Source organism: Prionailurus viverrinus, chromosome B3 (genome assembly GCF_022837055.1).
Source record: "Prionailurus viverrinus isolate Anna chromosome B3, UM_Priviv_1.0, whole genome shotgun sequence".
NCBI classification, from domain to species: domain Eukaryota; kingdom Metazoa; phylum Chordata; class Mammalia; order Carnivora; family Felidae; genus Prionailurus; species Prionailurus viverrinus.
In genome coordinates this window covers 14,646,472-14,666,479 of record NC_062566.1, presented here as the reverse complement: position 1 = coordinate 14,666,479, position 20,008 = coordinate 14,646,472, and the positions used below count along the sequence as shown (strand labels likewise).

The following is a 20,008-nucleotide window of genomic DNA, read 5'->3' as shown; positions in this document are numbered from 1 at the left end:
ACATAGGTGAGAGAGACCACACATTGGCCAGGACTGACGGGTCTCATATTAGATGGTGATTTGGGGGAGTCTGAAAAGTCTTTGATGCTCTTTCCAATACCCTATCATTTTGGTCCGGTGACCTCCTCCTTGTTTCTCAATGATCTTATCCCCACTTTACCCCAGCCAGCCTCTCCCAAAGTCGCATATCAGATCTTTCCTTTCCTAATATTTTCATCTCTCCACCCACTCAATGTCAAGCATCTGTTTTCTGACCACTACCTCCTGGTTTCCCAGATCACTCCACCTACTACCATAACTCATTACGTGTGTGTGTGTGTGTGTGTGTGTGTGTGTGTGTGTGTGTGTGGCGGAGGGTGGGTTTACACTCTGCCAAGACTTAGGATTTTCCTGGTATATTCCATTGTTCCTCATCCGTTTTATGGCCTCCCTTAGGTTCTATGATCCATCTCTGTCATGTGCCATTTGAAAATACCCACCCCCCCATGCCCTTCTCTCCCTCCTGGCAAAAACCCAACTCGGCTTAAAACCAACGGTTGCCTATCTTGCAATGTGGGTCAGCAAAGCATGCTGGGGGAACGCACAATCTCCAACCTCCAGTGGGCCTCAGTGCCATCCTGCAATCACCCTGGTCTCATGTGTCACTGCTCACATCACACGTCATCATTTTCTCCTCGAATATTCAAAACCTCTCCCCATGCTTTTGACCCTCCTGCCACTTCACTGAGAAAAAGATGCAACTAGAAGGGAAGGCCCACAAACTCTCATTTAAGGGCACCAGTTGTGCTTGGCTCTGGGTCCTCTGCTCCTCTCACTACTCAGCAACTGCACTCTGGTGACTGTCCTCTCCCTCCCACCCCCAGCATCATTGACTTCTTCGACTATCAAGCTGCAAATAGCATCCATGTTAAAACAAAGTCCCCTCAGGACAGGAGAACTACTCCAACTAATAAATGACCCCAGGAGTGTTTCAGGATACAAAATAATGATATAGGAATCTGTTGTGTTTTTATACACTATTAGCACACTAGCAGAAGGAGAAATTCAGAAAACGTTCCCATTTACAACTGCGCCAAAAAGAATAAAACACCTAGGAATAAATTTAATCAAGGAAGTGAAAAACCTGTACTCTGAACACTTAAGACATTGAGAAAAGAAATTGAAAATGACACAAATAAATGAACAGCGTGTTTGTGGACTGGAAGAATTAATGTTGTTAAAAGGCCTATGCTGCCCAAAGTGGTCTACAGAGTCAATGCAATCCCTATCAAAATAGGAACAGCATTTTTCACAGAACTAGAACAAATAATCTCAAAATTTGTATGGAGCCACAAAAGACCCCAAATAGCCAAAGCAAGCTTGAGGCAAAAGATTAAAGCTGGAGGCGTCACAATCCCTCATTTCAAACTATACTACAAAGCTGTGGTAATCCAAACAGTGTGGCACTGGGACAAAAATAGACACATAGATCAGTTGGACAGAACAGAAAACCCGGAAATGAGCTCACAACTATATGGTCAATGAATCTTTGAATTTGTTTTGACATTTATTTATTTTTGAGAGACAGAGAGAGAATACGAGTTGGGGAGGGGCAGAGAGAGAGGGAGATCCAGAATCTGAAGCAGGCTCCAGGCTCTGAGCTGTCAGCACAGAGCCTGACACAGGGCTTGAACTCCTGAACTGTGAGATCATGACCTGAGCTGAAGTTGGATGCTTAATTGACTGAGCAACCCAGGCACCCCAATGAATCTTTGAAAAAGTAGGAAAGAGTGTCCAATGGGAATAAGACAGTCTCTTTGACAAACAGTGTTGGGAAAACTTCACAGCAACATGAAAGAGAATGAAACTAGACCACCTTCTTACACCATACACAAAATAAACTCAAAATGGATTAAAGACCTAAATGTGAGACATAAAACTTATAAAAGAACACATATGCAGTAAACTCTTGGACATCAGGCTTAGCAATATTTTTTTGAATCTGTCTCCTCAGGTAGAGGCAACTAAAGCAAAATAAACAATGGGACTGCATCAAACTAAAAAGCTTTTGCACAGCAAAGGAAGCCATCAGCAAAATGAAAAGGCAGCCTACTGAATGGCAGATGATATTTGCAAATGAAGTATCTGATAAGGGGTCAGTATCCAAAATATATAAAGAACTCATACAACCCGACACCAAGAAAACAAGCAATCTGACTAATAAATGAGCAGAGGACCTAAATAGGCATTTTTTCAAAGAAGACATCCAGATGGCTAACAGACACATGAAAAGATGTTCAACGTCACTCATCATCAGGGAAATATGACACAAACCCACAATGAGATATTGCCTCACTCCTGTCAGAAGGGCGAGTATCAGAAAGACAAGAAACAAGTGTTGGTGAGGATGTGGAGAAAAGGAAACCCTCGTGCACCATTGATGGGAATATAAATTGGTGCAGCCACTCTGGAAAACAAAATGGGGATGCCTGGGAGACTCAGTCCATTAACCAGCTTCCAACTTTGCCTCAGGTCATGATCTCACAGTTCTTGAGTTGGAGCTCCATGTTGGGCTCTCTGCTGTCAGCACAGAGCCTGCTTCGGATCCTCTGTCCCCCCACCCTTGCTCCTCCCCCACTCATACTTTCTCTCCCTCTCTCAAAAATAAAAATATTAAAAAAAAGGAAAACAGTATGGAGGTTCCTAAAATAGCATATGATGCAGTAATTCCATTTCTGGGTATTTACCTAAAGGAAACAAAAACACTGATTTGAAAAGATACATGCACCCCTGTGTTTACTGCAGCATTATTTACAATAGCCAAGATACGGAAACAACCCAAATGTCTATCCATAGATAAACGGATAAAGGCACTTTATACACACACACACACACACACACACACACACACACACACCACACAGAATATTACTCAGCCATAAAAAGGAACGAAATCTTGGCATTTGCAACAGCTTGGATGGACCTAGATGTATTCTGCTAAGTGAAATAAGTCAGAGAAAGACAAACACCATATGATTTCAATTATATGTGGAATCTAAAAAACAAAAGAAAAAATAAAGCAGAAACAGACTCATAAACACAGAGAACAAACTGGTGGTTGCCAAAGGGGAGTTGGGGTGAGAGAATGGATGAAACAGGTGATGGGGATTAAGAAGGAAAAAACCAACAAAAAGCAAAGCCCTGTGTTGACCCCACCCCTGGCAGACACTGCCTTCTCTTTGCTCCTCTTAAGCACAAATGCATACATGCCTGTCATTTGCATGGACTCAGTTTTCTCTCTGGAGCAAACTCCATCAGGCTCCCAACCCACCGTCCGTAAACATCTCTCACCATGGTGAGCCCTGACTGCTCCCCAAGTGCATGGTCACCCCAGCAGGGCAAAGTAAGCCTCAGGACATTACCTGGACTCCTCTTTCCCATCCCAGAACACCACCATGTACTCCTGGCCCTGGGATGAGAAGAAGGCCGTCTGCTTCCCACAGGGTAGCTGGTACATGAATGTTGCAAAGGTTGGGTCCTTCATCTGGCTCACCACCGACAGGGCCAGTGGGCGCTGAGGGAGAGAAGCCACCAGAGCCATGAGCAAGGGTCACTTAAACCAGATTGATACCTATATTGCCCATGAAACCAATGGTCTTGAACAAGGGAGGAAGGTCTAGAAACTGCTCAAAACAAGAGGCTGAAACAACATCAGATGCCAGAGTGTCTGGGTCATCACTGTCAATGGCAACTTGAACTTTGGTCCTCTGGTTGGCTTAAACTCTAAGATTTCAACCTCCGTGCCTATAGACATACAATCTTGTAAAGGATTTTTCTCAGAAGCTTCTTTTACTCCCAATACATTGAATTAGTACCATCTAGTTTGATGAATGCATTTTAACCTTGAAACCACTGGCCTCTTTCCCAAACAGCTAAGTTTTAAAATGATAATATGACGGGGCGCCTGAGTGGTTCAATTGCTTAAGCATCCAACTTCAGCTCAGGTCATGATCTTGCAGCTTGTGGGTTTGAGCCTCTCATTGAGTTCTCTCCTGTCAGCATGAAGCTCACTTCAGATCCTCTGTCCCTCTCTTTCTCTATGCCTCCCCTGCTTGCACTCTCTCTCTCTCAAAAATAGACATTTTAAAAAAGTGATAATATGACTCCTGCTCTCACAAGCAAACTTGCTCCCCATTTCTTTAAAAAGAGATATGTACATTCTCTCTGCTCTTGCATGGGGACTGTACTGCTATAAAGGGGCTGGTATGTTTAGCTTGCATGATGGTGTGACATAAAAGTGGGGAGGAAAAAAAGCTCATTTTTCCTGAGAGTGACACACACACAAAGAGATGAGCTGGATGTATTAGGACAGTAAACATCTCTTTCTAGAAGGGATGAGCAGAGGAGGGTTGCCTCATTTGTTCTAGACCTTTAGTGAAGGATGGGCAGTTAGTTGTACACGTGCATTCTGGAGACGTAGACCCTCTACCACTGTGGCAGGAGGTGTCTGGTCCCCCAGGCCCTGGGCCCCCGGTACCTTCTCGGGCTTTGTGTCCCAGCACTCCATCATGAGTGCCTGCAGGCGATGGAACTGCACCTCCTCGGGCTGTCCCAGAACAGGACGGATGCCCTTGGACAGCTTCTTGGCGATCTGAAGCTGGTGGTGGCCCAGTGCTGGCCGCTGCCCCGACAGCAACTCGTAGAGCACCATTCCATAGGAGAACATGTCTACCTGGGCAAAGAGGCAAGCCAAGTCAGGTCCCCTGCCTGGGCCCAGCACCTTTCAGAAGCTGGCCCTGAGATGGAGGGAGCAGGAGGACACAATTAGACAAGGGATCCTGTCCAAAGGGATACAATCATCAATCATCCACCAATGAATGTATCCATCACTTCCTACCTGTCGAAACATCTGGCCAACCATCTGACCATGCATCATTCTGTCCCTTTCGCCACCCATCTTTCAGTCCTTCCTTCCTTCCTTCCTTCCTTCCTTCCTTCCTTCCTTCTTTCCATCTATCCATCATCCATCCATCCTTTCCCCCACCCACCCACCCATCCATCCAATAAACACACACTGAGAACTTGCTAACTGCCAGCCACTGGTTAAGGGCTGCAAGGATGTCATGTTCCTTTATGCTTGAGAATCAAGACAAGGCAGGAGAACACGGACCCTCAGCTTAATGTGCTTGGCACTAGAAGAGCAGTGTCTGCAAATCATAAAGGGGGGGATGTTTCCTAAATCATAACATGTTGACTCCTCTAATTTTAATGTTATCAAAAGGCCCAGTAAGGAGAAGTTAGTATAGGCCTCCATGAGGGCCAAGAAATAACGTTTTAGTGGGAGAATGGCTGAGATAGACCTGAGAATTTTCAACGTGAAGGTCCCTGTTATAATCTTAGTTTCAAGGTGCCTTGCCTGTGTCACCTGCTACTTAAGAAGCTCTTATTTTTATCACCCTGATTTGCCTTTTCTATTTCGGTTAATAACCACAGGCGATGAGTTAACCTACACATGCTAAGGTCATTCTTCTTCCTGTTTTATTTGAAGGTGGTACAAACGTCCAGTTATAAGATAACATGGGAATGTAATGTCCAGCATTGCCATTTAGGCCGTTCCTGAAGCAATTAGCCAATGACTCATCTGTAAATCACCAAATAATGAAAAATTATAGACCAAGGGAGTTTCAGTGCCGGGCGATTAGTGAAGCAGGGATGGCACCAGCTGTAACATGGTTTTTAGTTGCCTGTGTGCCTGCATCTATTTCAGGGAAGAAGGCAAACATTTAGCCATCATGTTGGCCGAGGCGGGCCAGGAAGCTGCTCGGGAGTCCAGTCCTGTCTTGCTAGAATTCACTCTCTTCTGGCTTTGGAGGATGCTGTCTTGGCCATCTCTGCCATTCAGTTCGGACAATGCCTTGTGGACAGCACCTATGGGCCGGGAGCCTTTGCCATCCTTACTCTGTCTGCCCCTCACGAGTCCCCATGAGGCTGGTCCACTGTCTCCAGTTTACCCATCTAAATGGTAGAGTTGGGACCCAAATCCAGACCTATTTCTGTCTTGGGCTCACTGTCCACTGTGTACCACCTTCATTATGTCTCTGAATCAAGGTTAGAGAATTCAGAGGCTATAGAACCATTCCTGAAGCTAAGGAGAGGTCAACTTTGACATTGCTAGGTGGACACAGGCCCCTGTGCATTTCTGGCTCAAGCCATACCCTCCTGGTTGAGCACAGGAGAGGGACAGACGTGTGCCGGGGGAAACACAGAGCTCAGAGGCTGCAGGTTCCTGGCCTCACCAGGGCCTGGGCTTGGCTGTGGGGCTGGGCTGGGTAGAAGTGGGCTGGGGTGGGTACCTTCTCGTCGTACACAATGCGAGGACGGATCTCTGGGGCCTGGTAGCCGGGCGTGCCCTCCACGCCGAGGGCACCCTCATGAAATGACTGCCGTGAGATCCCATAGTCCGACAGCTTGATGTTGATGTGCTCCTTGACGTCCAGAGACCAGACCAGAATGTTGTCCGACTTCAGGTCACAGAAGATGATGTTTTTCTTGTGCAGGTAGGCCAGGCCAGAGGCAATCTGGTAGGCTATTTTTTGGGTGAGCATGTGTCCCAGGGGCATAAAGGAAGAATCTTTGCAAAGAAAAAAAAAAAGCAAACCATCATTACAACTGTCTTTTCTAACCTTTTCTCTTCCCAGATACTTTATATTCTACAGATACTTCTCATCATTATCCGTGCTGGATATAGGAGGAGACAGAGAATGACTTTCTGAAGTGCAATAGTATTTAGGATAGACATTGCTGGATTCCCAGTATCTCATGCCTGGAATTGTTGGTGTTTTCACTAAAACAGCAAGGATTCAAAATTCCTAGAGTTCACTGTAGGCCAAGTTTACTATATTGTCAAGAGGTGGGTTGCAGGAGTAAGAGCTTCATTTTAAAAAAGCTCTCAGGGGACCTGGAACTGATCTCGCAGTTCGTGAGTTCAAGCCCTGCATTGGGGCTCTGTGCTGAGCGCTCAGAGCCTGGAGCCTGCTTCGGATTCTGTCTCCCTCTCTCTCTGCTCGTCCCCTGCTCGTGCTCTGTCTCTGTCTCAAAAATAAATAAACATTAAAAAATAAAAGTAAAAAAGCTCTCGGGGCACCTGGGTGGCTCAGCTGGTTGAGAGTCTGACTTCAGCTCAGGAGATGATCTCACAGATTGTGAGTTTGAGCCCCACATCCGGCTCGCTGCTGTCAGCACAGAGCCCACTATGGATCCTCTGTCTCCCTCTCTCTGCCCCTCCCCCACTTGCACTCTCTCAAAAATAAACATTATGGGGCACCTGGGTGGCTCAGTCAGTTAAGCGTCCGGTTTTGGCTCAGGTCATGATCTCACAGTTCGTGAGTTCTAGCCCTGTGTCCGGCTCTGTGCTGACAGCTCAGAGCCTGGAGCCTGCTTCGGATTCTGTGTCTCCTCCTCTCTGCCCCTCCCCTGCTCATGCTCTGTCTCTATCTCTCAAGAATAATAAATAAACTTAAAAAAAATTTTAAAAATAAAAAAATAAACATTAGAAAATAAATAAAATAATTTAAAAAGTTCCATCGAGGGAGAAACGATTTGAGTTTAATTACATTTCTTCTTCCTGAATCGAGAGACAACTACCTCTCTCCTTCTGTCAGCTCTTTGGAATTTAGTTACCAATTTCCCAAGGAAAATTATTTTAAAATTTCCTTAAAAACTTGGGGTGCCTGGGTGGCTGAGTCGGTTGAGCATCCGACTTTGGCTCAGGTCATGATCTCGTGGTTTCTGAGTTTGAGCCCCGCGTTGGGCTCTGTGCTGATAGCTCAGAGCCTGGAGCCTGTTTCGGATTCTGTGTCCCCCTCTCTCTCTGTCCCACCCCTGCTTGTGCTCTGTCTCTCTCTTTCAAAAATTAATAAACATTAAAAAATTAAAAAACAACAACAACAACAAAAAAAAAACCTAAGATAAACCTAACCCCAGGGTCTCAGGGTTTTAATGATGATGGACACGTGGCTGGTGGGCTTCTGGGGGCCAGGCTGCAGCCTGGGCCCTCCCTGGCCCGCCTCACTTGAGGCCCTCAACTACCCCCCTCAGTGGGGCTATTATTATCCCCCTTTTATAGGCCAGCAAACTAAGCACTAATTCACTGGATTATGGCTGAGAACCAGGTCTGGGAACGTGCATGGTTGCATCTGACTCCAAACCCTAAACTTCTCTAGCCTTGCCAACAGCACCATACAGGGCGTAGACCTGGGGAAGGGCAGGTATTTGCCTGAGGGGAGTTGGCCACGTGAGCTGTGGGGCCAGTGTGCTCTGCCCCAGGCAGCCAGGCCCAGCAGGAGGAGGGAACCTCCAGGGTACAGCTTCCCTGGGGCCCGTGCTGCCCAGCAAGGGCTCTCTGGTCCCTGAGGGGCTATATCTGGCCAGGAGGGGCCCCAGGCAATCCCTTTCCGGACTGTTCTGGGTGTGGCTAGTACCTCTGGCATTCTCTGACAGCACAGTGTTGAGGCTACCCAGTGGGGCGAGCTCCAGGGCGAAGCAGAGCGGGTGGATGCTGATGCCGATGAGGGACACAATGCAGGGGTGCTGCAGGGCGTGTAGCATGCTGGCCTCTTGCCGGAACTCCGAGAAGTTCTTCATGGCGTCCGTGGCCCGCAGGTGCCTCAGCATGGTGTCTGCGGGGGAGGGCACAGCCATCAGCGCAGCCCAGGGGGGTGAGGGACACAGAGCACCTGCTGCCTTGCTGGGAGCCCCTCTAGGGCCACTCAGGGTGGAGGGCCAGCCACACTCAGAGCTGCCTCATGGGGTTGAGAGGCTGGAGGGCAAGATATATATTCTAAGGCACTTAACACATCAGGGATTGCAACACTGTCACCCAGAATTTGGCCCCACACGCTGGCATTCCTGAGGCATTCCAGGCTGGTATCAAACTTCTCCTCCTCAGGTGCTAAACCCGGCCCAACACAGTGGGCAGTTCCTGCCCCCTCGATGGAGAACCGCGCATGTCCCTGCCCTTGTCACACGGGTGCCACTCTCGTAGCCCTCACCACACCCCACTGCTGGCTACTTGAGGGTCATAGCTGTGGCTTATTCCAGTTCTGCATCCCTGAGTGCCACCCAGAGCCTGGTTCAACCAGCATGACCAGAAGGGGGCTGAGCACTGGGTGGTCACTGCTCACCTGGCTCCCTGCCAGCAGCCAGGACTGCCAAGGGCAGAAAGAACCAGCACTCTCTCCTCAGTCAGAGAGAAAACTGGGGCCGTCACAGGCCTGTGACACGTCGTCTCAGGCCAGAGGAGCAAGGTCTGTGGGCAGTGGTGGGCGATCTCCAGTCTGCGCTGTAACCCGTCGAACCCGTGGCTGCTAAAGTACCCCCCACGACCCCACCCGCTGAGGGGTCTCTCCTGTCAAGTGGAGGGTCAGGGTGCTGCCCACTGGTCTGTGGCTGGCTCTGAGGTCATCGAACAGGGTCCACCAGGCCTTTCTTGTCCTCTTGTATCCCTCTCTGTTCCTCCCCTATGTTCAGAATTAAAAATCAGGGATGTTTAGATATGGAGGTTTAAACAGCATGAAAAAACCCTTGGCAGTTAAAATGCATCAGTTGTGTCAGATTTGTGTGCAGGCTGGCCAAATTTATTTTTCAAGCACAAAGGTTCTGTTTTTTACATGAGGTCTTTAACCCATTATGAATTTATTTTTGACTACGGTGTGAAGTCTGACCCAAGTCTCTGCCTCAGTTAGGGAACTGTCAGCCTTTCCCCTCTGACTCACGATGTGACCTCTGCTAAGTGCCAGCTTCCCACGCACACGAAAGGCTGTGTCTGCTCCCTTGGCGGGCCTGGCCGAGCCCTGGAGAACACTGCCTTCGTGTCCGTAGGGTTCTAAGTCATGACATCTGCTGGGCAGGCCGCTTTCCTTTGTCTCCTACTGTAGGATTGTCTCAGCTGTCAGCTGTCCTTGGGATTTTGTCATTTCATACGCATATTTTAGAATCAGTGAGATTCCCCCCCCCAGCCCACACTTGTGTGCGCACACACACGCACACACACACACACACACCCCTTGCTAGGATTTAAATGGGAACTAAATTGAATGGTATATACTAATTATCTCTCAATACTTTGTGGTTTCATCGCTGCCACGGGGACATTTTCTAGCAATGGGTCATTGCCGTGCGTGGGAACGCTGCTGAATTCTGAGGTTGAGCTCACGTCTGGCAACTTTGTGGAACTCTTCCTGGCTCTCATTTCTGCCAGTGGATTTGCTTAGATTTTCTGTGCAGGAAGTCATTCTCTCCCCATAGCAACAACTTGTCTCTTCCTTTCTGATCTGATTGTTCTAGGATTCTGCTTTTTCTACCAAGAGTGTAAATTACCTTAGTGGTCATAAAGATGAATGTGCTAAGCCAGGGGCAGTGAAAATGTGAAACTCAGCTGGCTGGAAGCGAGGCGGCTGCCCAGCACCCGTGCTGGTTGGGTGTTAAGAGGTGATGGGTTGCTCTAGGTAGAGAGCATCTCTGAGCTGATGTGCCAAGGCAAGACGGTATCCCCTCCTTCGTGTGGGTGGGGTAGAAGCCACCCCATGCTGGCTGCCCCATCCATTCAGCCAGAGTATCACTTCCCTTCCTTAAGTGCAGATGGCTGAGAGGGGCCCTGCAAGGTAAGGGGTCCACCTGAGGTCTAAGTGTGTGCCCACCATATGCCAGGCCTGTGCTGGCCGTGGAGCAAGCAGATGGAAATTTTAAGGATGGCCCAGGCTCTTGGGGGCTCGCATCTAGACAAGGAAGCAATCTTCCAAAACAACTTCTGGGTCTTGCTCAGCCTGACCTTTCAGCCTGTCCCACATCCTGCCAGGAATAAAGCAGGTTGGCCACCCAGGGGCCTCTGTTGGCTTCACTGACCCTCCTCCCTAGGTCTCCCTAAGGTGGCAGGGAGTTTGGACCATGGGAGCACATGTCTGAAAAGAAAGGACATAGGGCCCTCCCTGTTTACCTGCTGGGGCGTTGGCAAAGTTCTTGAATTTCTTGATCTGGAATCGCTTCACTGCCACGGGCTGGCCTTGGTACCGGGCCCGGTAGATGATGGTGCCGCTCCCACCTTGACCCAGGACACTGCTCTCATCCTCGCTGTGCTCCAACTTGCTGTTCTCCAGGAAGAGCCTGCCGGCAACACAGCATGTGGGGCAGATCAGACCTCCCTAACCGTTCCCTTACCCACCCCTCCAGAGGGTCCCGCTGGGGTTGGGGGGGGAGGTCCCAGGATGGGTGGGTGTGAGGACACCCATGGTCATCTCTTCCTACTGCAGGGAGTCATGGTTCAAAGCCACCGGTGGGGTCAGACAGATCTGGGATAAACCTTGGCCGTGGGCAGGTCATACAGCCTCCTCAAACCTTTTCTGTAAAGTGGGCTCATAATAGAAACTGCCTCCTGTGTGTGGATGGTGGCTGGCACTGGGGGACACCTTGGAAAGTGGCCTACATAGAAAAACAATTCTTCTGGATGTTTTCCTCCAAAAGGTTCTGTGTTTTGAGAACTGGTATCCATCAAACTGCATTTATCTACTGCTAGGTTAGTTGTTTCCCTATTTCTTTTTATCAAGCAATTGAGATGGGGTGGGGGGGAGAGAGAGAGAGAGATAATTCCAAGCAGGCTTTGTGCTGTCAGTGCAGAGCCCGACACGGGGCTTGAACTCATGAACTGTGAGATCATGACTGAAATCAAGTCAGATGCTCAACGGACTGAGCCACCCAGATGCCCCAGGCAGCCACAGAGGGCTTCTCACTGTCATGAGCAGTGTCTGCACAATGGATGACTAGGATTTCACCCAAGGGCAGGCAGTTTAGACCTCACTGGTCTGTGTGTTCTAATCCGGGTAAAGGGAAGATTTCTGTGGGGCTTTGGAAAGACTGCACGTCATTCCTGGAAGGGAGGGAGATGGAGAGGGATGATGGGAGGCAGGGAAGGAGGGGGAGATGCCTTCCCATTTCAGGGCCTCCCCCTGCTCTGCTGAGGTCTGTCTGGGTTCCTGGTCAGCTGCCTACGCCAGGTGCACCCACTGAAGCCCTTCTGGCCCCACAGGCCAACCCTGCCAGGCTGTTGTTTCCCACGCCTTCCAGGAACAGATTCTGCAGCTGCTCAGACTTTGCACGGCTCAACCACAAGCACTGCACTCCAGGCGGGTGCAGCTGCACCCACGGTGGACCTCAGTGGTGCAGCAGAAGACGAGCTGGGCTGCTCTCCAAGTGCCCACCCCAAAACCACCTGCTTGGGCAGCGTGGGCACATGCGAGCCTCCCAGGATGGGCATGAGAAGCAGCAGGACCATCGGGGATCCCTCAGGGCATCCAGTTAGGACTCCTGTGAACTCGGGGCCACAGGATGGGGCTCCCTGGATGCCACGTAGTCACTCTCCCAACCCCCACCTGCCCAAACTCCCAGCATGGGGAGTGCGATGCTTCAGGGCCGCAGTTGGGGCCACTGCCCAAGTTTCCAGAGAGCCTCTGCCAGGTTGGGAATCCTGTTCACATTGTTGGGCTTTTCAAGTCCCAGCCAAGTACCGTCATTTAAGAACCACGCCATAGCTTGTAATTAGATCCACACCAATGGGGACATCCAAACTGGCTTTCCAGATTTCATACAGTAGATGCCACAGCCTGGAAGCAGTTGGGGCATAAAACCTGACAAGGTTCAGCAAATACATGAAAATCCTAACATTTGGGGCTGCCTAACTGGGCACCCCCCCCCCAAGAAATCTGATTCACACATATACAAAACTCTGCATGTGGTCTCTGAGAAGTGATAACCCTCACATTAGAATTCTAGGAATAAAGGGCTCATTTGGCAGAAGAATAGCATTTTATTGCTCTTTCTACCAGTGAGGTAACTGGGGATATTGAAAAGGGCTGTGGGGAGGGGGACATCAACCAATGCAGGAAGCAATTTCTTAATCTGATAGACTCAACCAGAAGCAGGCTTTGGAACCCCAATTCTGCAGTATCTCCGAGTGCTCTGTGTCTATTCTTTGGGAGAGGGGGCAATCTGGAAAAATGAAAATAACCCCATAAAGTTTACTTTTCTTTAAAGAAGCCAGATCTAGCAATCCTTTGAATAAGACAACAATAGGACTCCATAACTCCAAAATAGTTGGTAATGGCCAATGTCAAACTGTCTCCAGGGAGACGAAGTCATACCTTTTGGTTTCCATGACTACAGAAGATTCCTTCTTTTACCAAGCACTCGGATTTTGTGACTGTTTCCTGTTGGATGGGACCTCAAAACATTCTCTATTTCTCCAGCATTCTTTGCCCAGCCATCATCTTGGGTTATAGAGTAGACTCAGCTTTAAAAACAGATTTAGAGGGGCCGCCTGGGTAGCTCAGTCAGTTAAGTGTCTGACTTCAGCTCGGTCATGATCTCACGGTTTGTGAGTTCAAGCCCCGCATTGGGCTCTGTGCTGACAGTGTGGAGTCTGCTTGGGATTCTCTCTCTCTCCCTCTCTCTCTGCTCTTCCCTGACTTGTGCTCTCTTCCCAAAATAAATAAATAAACTTAAAAAAGAAAAAGAACAGATTGGGGCACCTAGGTGGCTCAGTAGGTTAAGTGTCCAACACTGGCCTAGGTCATGATCTCGCTGTTCCTGAGTTTGAGTCCCACATTGGGCTCTGTGCTGACAGCTCAGAGGCTGGATCCTGCTTCTGATTCTCTGTGTCTCCCTCTCTCTCTGCCCCTCCCCCACTTGTGCTCTGTCTCTCAAAAATAGATAAACATTAAAAAAAATTAACAACAAAAAAAGGAGAACAGATTCAGGGATCCAAATGCTCTCGTTTGCCAGGAAAGGCAAATGCGGCTGTAGGTCTGGAGCGCCCCCTTCCTGAACGCCGGCAAGGAGAATTTGCCTCTTATTCCTTGAGCCGGCAGGAAAAGGAGGAATCAGAGGGAATAGCAAACTTAGTGCAAAGGAGCTCAGGCGATGTGATGGAAACACAGTGTGGGGGACCCAGAATGGTGTGCCCCTCCAGGTGATCGGCTCAGCTGAGCCTGTTGTGGCCTCAAAAATGGCAAGCTGACAGCCTGGTTCCCTTCAGGCAGCCTAGGACAGGGACCTAAAGGTCACAGGAGATTGTGTGGGAAGCATGGCTAGGGCAGCCCCAAGGTGGGGGCCAGCCATGCAGTGTGGTGCTGTGGCCTACCTGGCCGGGAAGTCAGTCATGAACAGCTCAGGAACCAGCTCCTGGAGAGGCACGGGGAGGTCAGGGTGTCTGGGGCAGGAGATGAAGTCCTGCTCAATGGCTGTCAGCACGCAGTCTTCCATGTCGAAGTACTGTACGCCCTCTGATTTCTCACTCGGGTCGGTGTGCTGGGCCCAGGAGGTCTCGCAGACTGGGCAGGGGACGTACTGCTCCATGAGTGGGGTCCCATCGCTTTCTGTGGCTGTCAGGGCTAAATGGGGACAGAGAAGGACACAGTTCACATGAAGGTGGCTGCAGGTAGCACCCTCCAACTTTGGGCTGGGTGGGCTTTTCACGGGAGGGGGTCTGTGTGCCCCTGCCTGGACCCAAGGGAGTGGCTGAACCATGACTTGGGTTCTTTTTTGGACAGCGAGATCCTTCACCAGGAAAGACGCGCACAGGGAAAGGTCAGGGATGCACTGGACAGACAGTGGGTGGTCTAGACCCTGAGCCGGCTGGCTGAGGCAGGGTTGAGAGGTTGGGGATCCCTCCTGCACAGCCGGGCCCTGACAGGATGCTGCGGGCTGGGTCGGAGCTATGTCACGCTCCAACAACCGAACCACAACCAATAAGGAGCTATTCTTAAAATTAGAAACATAAGGCTTGCAATTACTCCGATCCTTCCTAGAAGAGCAATGCAGGGGGGAGAAATGAGTACAAATTAAAATAGAACCTAGTCATTTTACCTGCGTTCCCCTGGGCAGGAGACACACAGCTTTGCTGCCTGCCTCTGAAAGGAGGTGCAAAGAAACAGGCTCCATGGCCCCCCTGTAGAGGAACCCTCAGGGTGAGCTGATGGCCTGTCTTGTGCAGGGTAGGAGGGGGACTCTTAGAAGCTTCTGGGCACATTTGCTATCTGCAGCCCTGTGTATAATATATCCTGCTAGCTGGCGGGTGGTGCTCTCTCCTGGGCAGCCCTGTCTCAGGCGCTCGGCCCAGCCCCTCCTGTCTCAGGTGATTATCTAATGCACCCGCTGCCCTGCCCCCCTCACATCTGCAGAAGCACCTGCTGTAGGGCTCTCTGGTTGGCGGGGAGTCATAAAAGCCCAGGGAGGCTCCCTTGGATGGCCAAGCACACCCAAACTACCTTCTCTTAGGCTCCTTTCTAAGATTTTTGCCTTGTAGGTCAGCTTTTCCATCAACCCTGGAAGGATCCCAGGCCCTGGTGTCCAAAGCATACATCCTGCCATGTCCTCCGATGACCCCCTGCCCAGGGATGGCTTCAAGTGAGAAGCAAGCTTGGGAGGTTAGAAGGCTGGCCAAGCAGGTCTTGGTGTCCAAACCCAGCACTGCCCTCTCAGCTGCCAGCCTTCAGGGGTTGAGGGCTCATGGGGAAGAGGCTGCCTGCTTGGCCCCAGACAGCCTCCTCTCTGCAGGACACCCTGCGGGTTTGTCTCCACTCTGGTAGCAAAACAAACAGAGGGCCTCAAAAGCTTCACTTCAAAAAGTGTTTTCTTTGGGTGGATTGTCAATGGAGAAACTGATCAAAGGGCCATGTGGGTGGTTGATCACCTCTGGGATTTGAGGATGGGGGCAGGCAGGAAAGAAAAATGGGGGTCCTTGACAGGTGTGGCTCTCTTGCCTCCCCACCCCCGTGTAAGGGTTAAATCTGCATCCATGCGGTGCCCCCAGATTTCAGCACTAGCCTCACTGTGCAGAAAAGACCCACGTGAAGTTCACACGCAAGGTCTTCCTGGACCACGCGTGGTACCCAGGGTAGTCTTCCTTCCCACACACTGTGGGAAGCCAGGGGGCCAAGTCCTGCACACACCCTGTGGGGCCCAGGCCCACATCTTCCCCATAGCACCCACCCCCATGTCACAGCCATACTCCCCTGGGATCAGGATTCTGCCAAAGGGCCATTAGGACCTCTCTGGTTGCCTTGGGCTGAATCCCAGTGAGACTTCTGCTCCCTAAATAATGTGCCCCACCCTGATTCATAAAGAAATATTAACATGAGCAAAGACTTGGTTCCAGAACATTCTCTTACCAGGAAACCACTGATCGATCAAGGAATTGACATGGTCTGTGATAAAAGCCATTGCAGAGAAGTCCCTCATTTCTGACTGGCAAATGATTTTTATTCCTCCACTTTTTTTCTTTTTCCAGTTCACGTCCGAGGATTCCACACTGCAACCCAGAAAGAGTCCACTGTGATCTGCCCGTGGAGGGCCCTGGGATGATCTCCTTGCCTCCAGGGCAAGACCTAAACCCCAGGGACCCTACCATCCCACCCCAGTACCCTGTGCCCAGGCAGGACTGTCAAGGGGACCCCCTCGTGTGCTGACCCTGCCTTGTGCCCCCACGACTTCCCAATGCCATGAGGTGGACGTAATGAGGACTTGACAGTAGGGGATGCTCAAGCTAGAATCAGATCTCCAGGCGTGGCCTTGGGGAAGGTTCTCCCCTTCTCTGAACCACAAGATTCTCATCTGCCAGGTGGCAGCTGTGAGCTTTAAGTGAGAACATCTATCTATATGAAAACCCTAGGCAAAGAGAGGGGCTCAAGTCAGGCCCTCAAAAGAAGATACATTACTCTTCTCTGCTCATGCAACTGAAGAATATTTTGAAAAACTCACTGTAAATATGAAATAATTGTGTGTGTTTATTAAAACTGATTAAAAGTCATTTATTAAACCTCTTGAGTTGACTTTATGTCTTTCTGTCTCTCAAAAAGGTAGACAGGAAAAGGGAGCTAAATGAGGTAACGCGTTATGTTGCACGTAGGATCCGGGCTGGGGAACCAGCGGGGTCACCTGGGCCATCGTCACTTAGGACAAGGGGATAGGGCTAGATGGTTGCAAGGCTCTTGCAGGTGTCACCTAAGTGACCACGGGGGTGGGGGGTGCTGGAGCTCAGTGCCCGCCCACTTCCCTCAAGTCCTGGGCTGTGGTCACCATACCCTCTCTCACGGGGAGAGGAAGGAGGTGAGGAGACAGGGAGCCTCTGGATATTTTCAGGGGAGAGTCTCGTATTTCTAGCAATTTCTAGCAAACTGCCATGATGAGCTGCTCTCGGGAACAGAACTCTGGACACCAGTGGACAGTCTCCCAGAAGAGGCCGCCACGGGGCTATTTCCACGGCACCACGTTGACCCAGTCACGTGGGTTCTCAAGTATTCCTACCTGAGGTAGCCCCCATCAAAAGTGACCAGGAGCCCTTCCTGCCAATAGATGGTCTGATTTCTTTTCACTCTGAACGTACTGCAGCGATTTCTCTGGTTTCCTGTAAAACTATAAATGGTGACTTTCCTGTGTCTGCTTTTAGTATTCTTCTTGTTTTCAAAAAGCTGAAAGACAGAGAAAAGATGCTGCTTAAGTATTCCGGCCTCTTCGCTGGCCCTGAACAGAGCTCTGGAGAGACCGGTGTGGCCCCATCGTGATAAATGACCCCCGTCTTTCCCACCCCCTCCTCCCGCACCACGCATCCCGCTGCCAAATTAAACACTGCATTATCTGAACGGGTCTCCAGGATACTCTAGGAGCACATTTTCCCCAAAGGATTGATAATAATAGGCTTCTTCTGTTTAAATCTTTTCCCTCCCTGACTTTACGAGCAACAATTTATGTTAGAAAATGTAGAAAATACAGACAAATGTGCAAAAGAACACAAAACAACACTATTTTGGTATATTTTGGTGTATATTAATCCAGGATTTTTTTTCTGTTTACATGTATGTTTAGAAAATAGCTGAGGCCATATTTTCTAAATTTGTACTTCTAATTTTCTAAATTTGTATGCTTTTAAAAACCTCACTTTCCCTATGCCATTAATAACTCATATAAAATTCATTTTCCTAAAGCTCAATATTTTACTAAGTGTAGTAACTTCCCAGGGCACCTGGGTGGCTCAGTTGGTTAAGCAGCCAACTCTTGATTTCCGCTCAGGTCATAATCTCATGGTTTGTTCGTGAGTTCGAGCCCCAAGTCTGCACTTACCAGCGCAGAGCCTGCTTGGGATTCTCTGTCTGACTCATGCTGTCCCTCCTCTGCTCACACTGTCTCTGCCTCTCTCAAAATAAATAAATAAACTTAAAAAAAGAAAGCCTTATTTAATAATGCAGACTGTGAGCCAGTAGAATGTGAAAAGTCACAAAACTTTCTCTGATTTCCTTAGTTCACAGTGTTAGCAGTGGGATTATTGCATCAGAGGGTTGGAATACTCTTAGCCCTGGATGTGTACTGAGCAATCGCTTTTGAAACGATTAGAACATATACACTCTGACCACAGGGTATGAACCGCGTCATGATTCTGGGGGCTACTATGGCTTTACTCTTTGCTGATTTGAGAGGTGAAAAGTGGCCAGCATTTCATCCTCGCTTGAATTTGTATGCCTTGATTGCTCCTGAGACTGAAATCCCTCTCATCTGAATTTCAATGGGACTTTCCCCCTCATTTTGAGTGAGGGATGCTGCCTGGAAGGGCGCCTGCCCCCCACCGCCAACACTGAGCCCACTTGGGAGCTCAGGCCTCACACGATGACGAGGACGAGGACGCTGTGTTGTGACCTCCCACTTAGAACGTGGCAGGACAATGAGTTCAAAGGGAGGGCAGCGTGACCGAATCGGGACTGTAGATGAGCCAGCTCTTGCACCCACTCTCCCCACCAGTGAGCCCTCCAGGCCTTGCAAACAAGCCCCCCCCCCCCAAACTCCCCATAACATGGGCCACAGCAGTTATGATTTTCAGGCTCTTGTATTTATTTTTTAACATTTCAGTAAAATGGGGAGATCAAAGAATATCTTTAATTAGTCAAGGAGTTGCTAATTCTATAAGAGCCTTTTAATTACAATGGGGTGAAAAATAAATCCATACTGAATTTAATGCCAATTATTCAATAGTCCAAGTTTATGCCGGGGTGCTCAAATTGTAGAGTGGGTCAGAATCCCCTGGAAGGCTTGTGAAAAACAGAGTGCTGGCCTCCATCCTGGGGGTTTTGATGTAGTGGGTCCAGGGTGGGCCCAAGAATTTGCATTTCTAACAAGCTCCCAGGTAAGGCTGCCTCTGCTGGTCCAGGAACCCCACTTTGAGAAACACCACTCCATACAAATGCTACTTTCATGTTACTGTTTTGCATGAAATTCACGTTGACGGACAGCCAGGAAGCCTTTCAACCACCCCAGGTGAACCCACAGAAAGTAACTTCTTGGGTTAGGTCTTTGTTGCTTCCAGACCAAGTTAAAGCTCTACACTCCTGGTTCTCAAGCTTGACTGGATGGTGAAATAACCTGCCAAGCTTTAAAAACTACCAATGCCTGGGTGCTGCCCTGAGAGATTCTAAGTTAAGCCGTCTGGGCTTTGTCCATGTCTGTTAGAAGCTCCCCAGGTTCACGTTGGCTTCTAGCGCACAGCCTGAGTGGGCAAAAACATGGTTCTAAAGCCATGGTTCTCCAAGTGTGGTCCCCAAACCACCCAGTGGCATCACTGGGGACAAGGGTTAGGTATGCAAAATGATGGGTCCCAGTCCATACCCACCTGATCAAAACCTCTGAGGGGGACCAGCCATCTATGTCCTAACAAGCTAGGGGATTTTGTTTTCTTTTTTTGAGAGGGAGAGAGTGAGAGAGTGTGTACACATGCTCACACAAGCAGGGGAGGAACAGAGAGAAAGGGGGAGAGAGAATCCCGGGCAGTCTCCAAGCCCATCGTGGAGCTGACATGTGGTCCATGAAATCATGACCTGAACTGAATTCAAGAGTCAAATGCTTAACCGACTGAGCCACCCAGGTGACCCCTCCAGGGGATTTTGATATGGATTGATTTACAACCACTGCTCCTAAAATGAGTATTCTGGAGCCAGTG

General features: G+C 49.4%; 1 protein-coding gene across 4 annotated transcripts in view; it reads right to left on the bottom strand.

Moving 5' to 3' along the window:
* LRRK1 (leucine rich repeat kinase 1) overlaps positions 1 to 20,008 on the bottom strand; it is a 132,374-nt gene that overhangs the window by 10,439 nt on the left and 101,927 nt on the right. For all 4 annotated transcript variants that reach the window (XM_047862162.1, XM_047862163.1, XM_047862165.1 and 1 more), the window contains exons 22-29: positions 17,332 to 17,495; positions 16,197 to 16,336; positions 14,168 to 14,417; positions 10,973 to 11,139; positions 8,460 to 8,657; positions 6,333 to 6,610; positions 4,517 to 4,711; positions 3,402 to 3,553 (exon numbers count right to left, since the gene is read on the bottom strand). In XM_047862162.1, the coding sequence (XP_047718118.1) occupies positions 3,402 to 3,553; positions 4,517 to 4,711; positions 6,333 to 6,610; positions 8,460 to 8,657; positions 10,973 to 11,139; positions 14,168 to 14,417; positions 16,197 to 16,336; positions 17,332 to 17,495 (1,544 nt within the window). The remainder of the gene's footprint in view (positions 1 to 3,401; positions 3,554 to 4,516; positions 4,712 to 6,332; positions 6,611 to 8,459; positions 8,658 to 10,972; positions 11,140 to 14,167; positions 14,418 to 16,196; positions 16,337 to 17,331; positions 17,496 to 20,008) is intronic.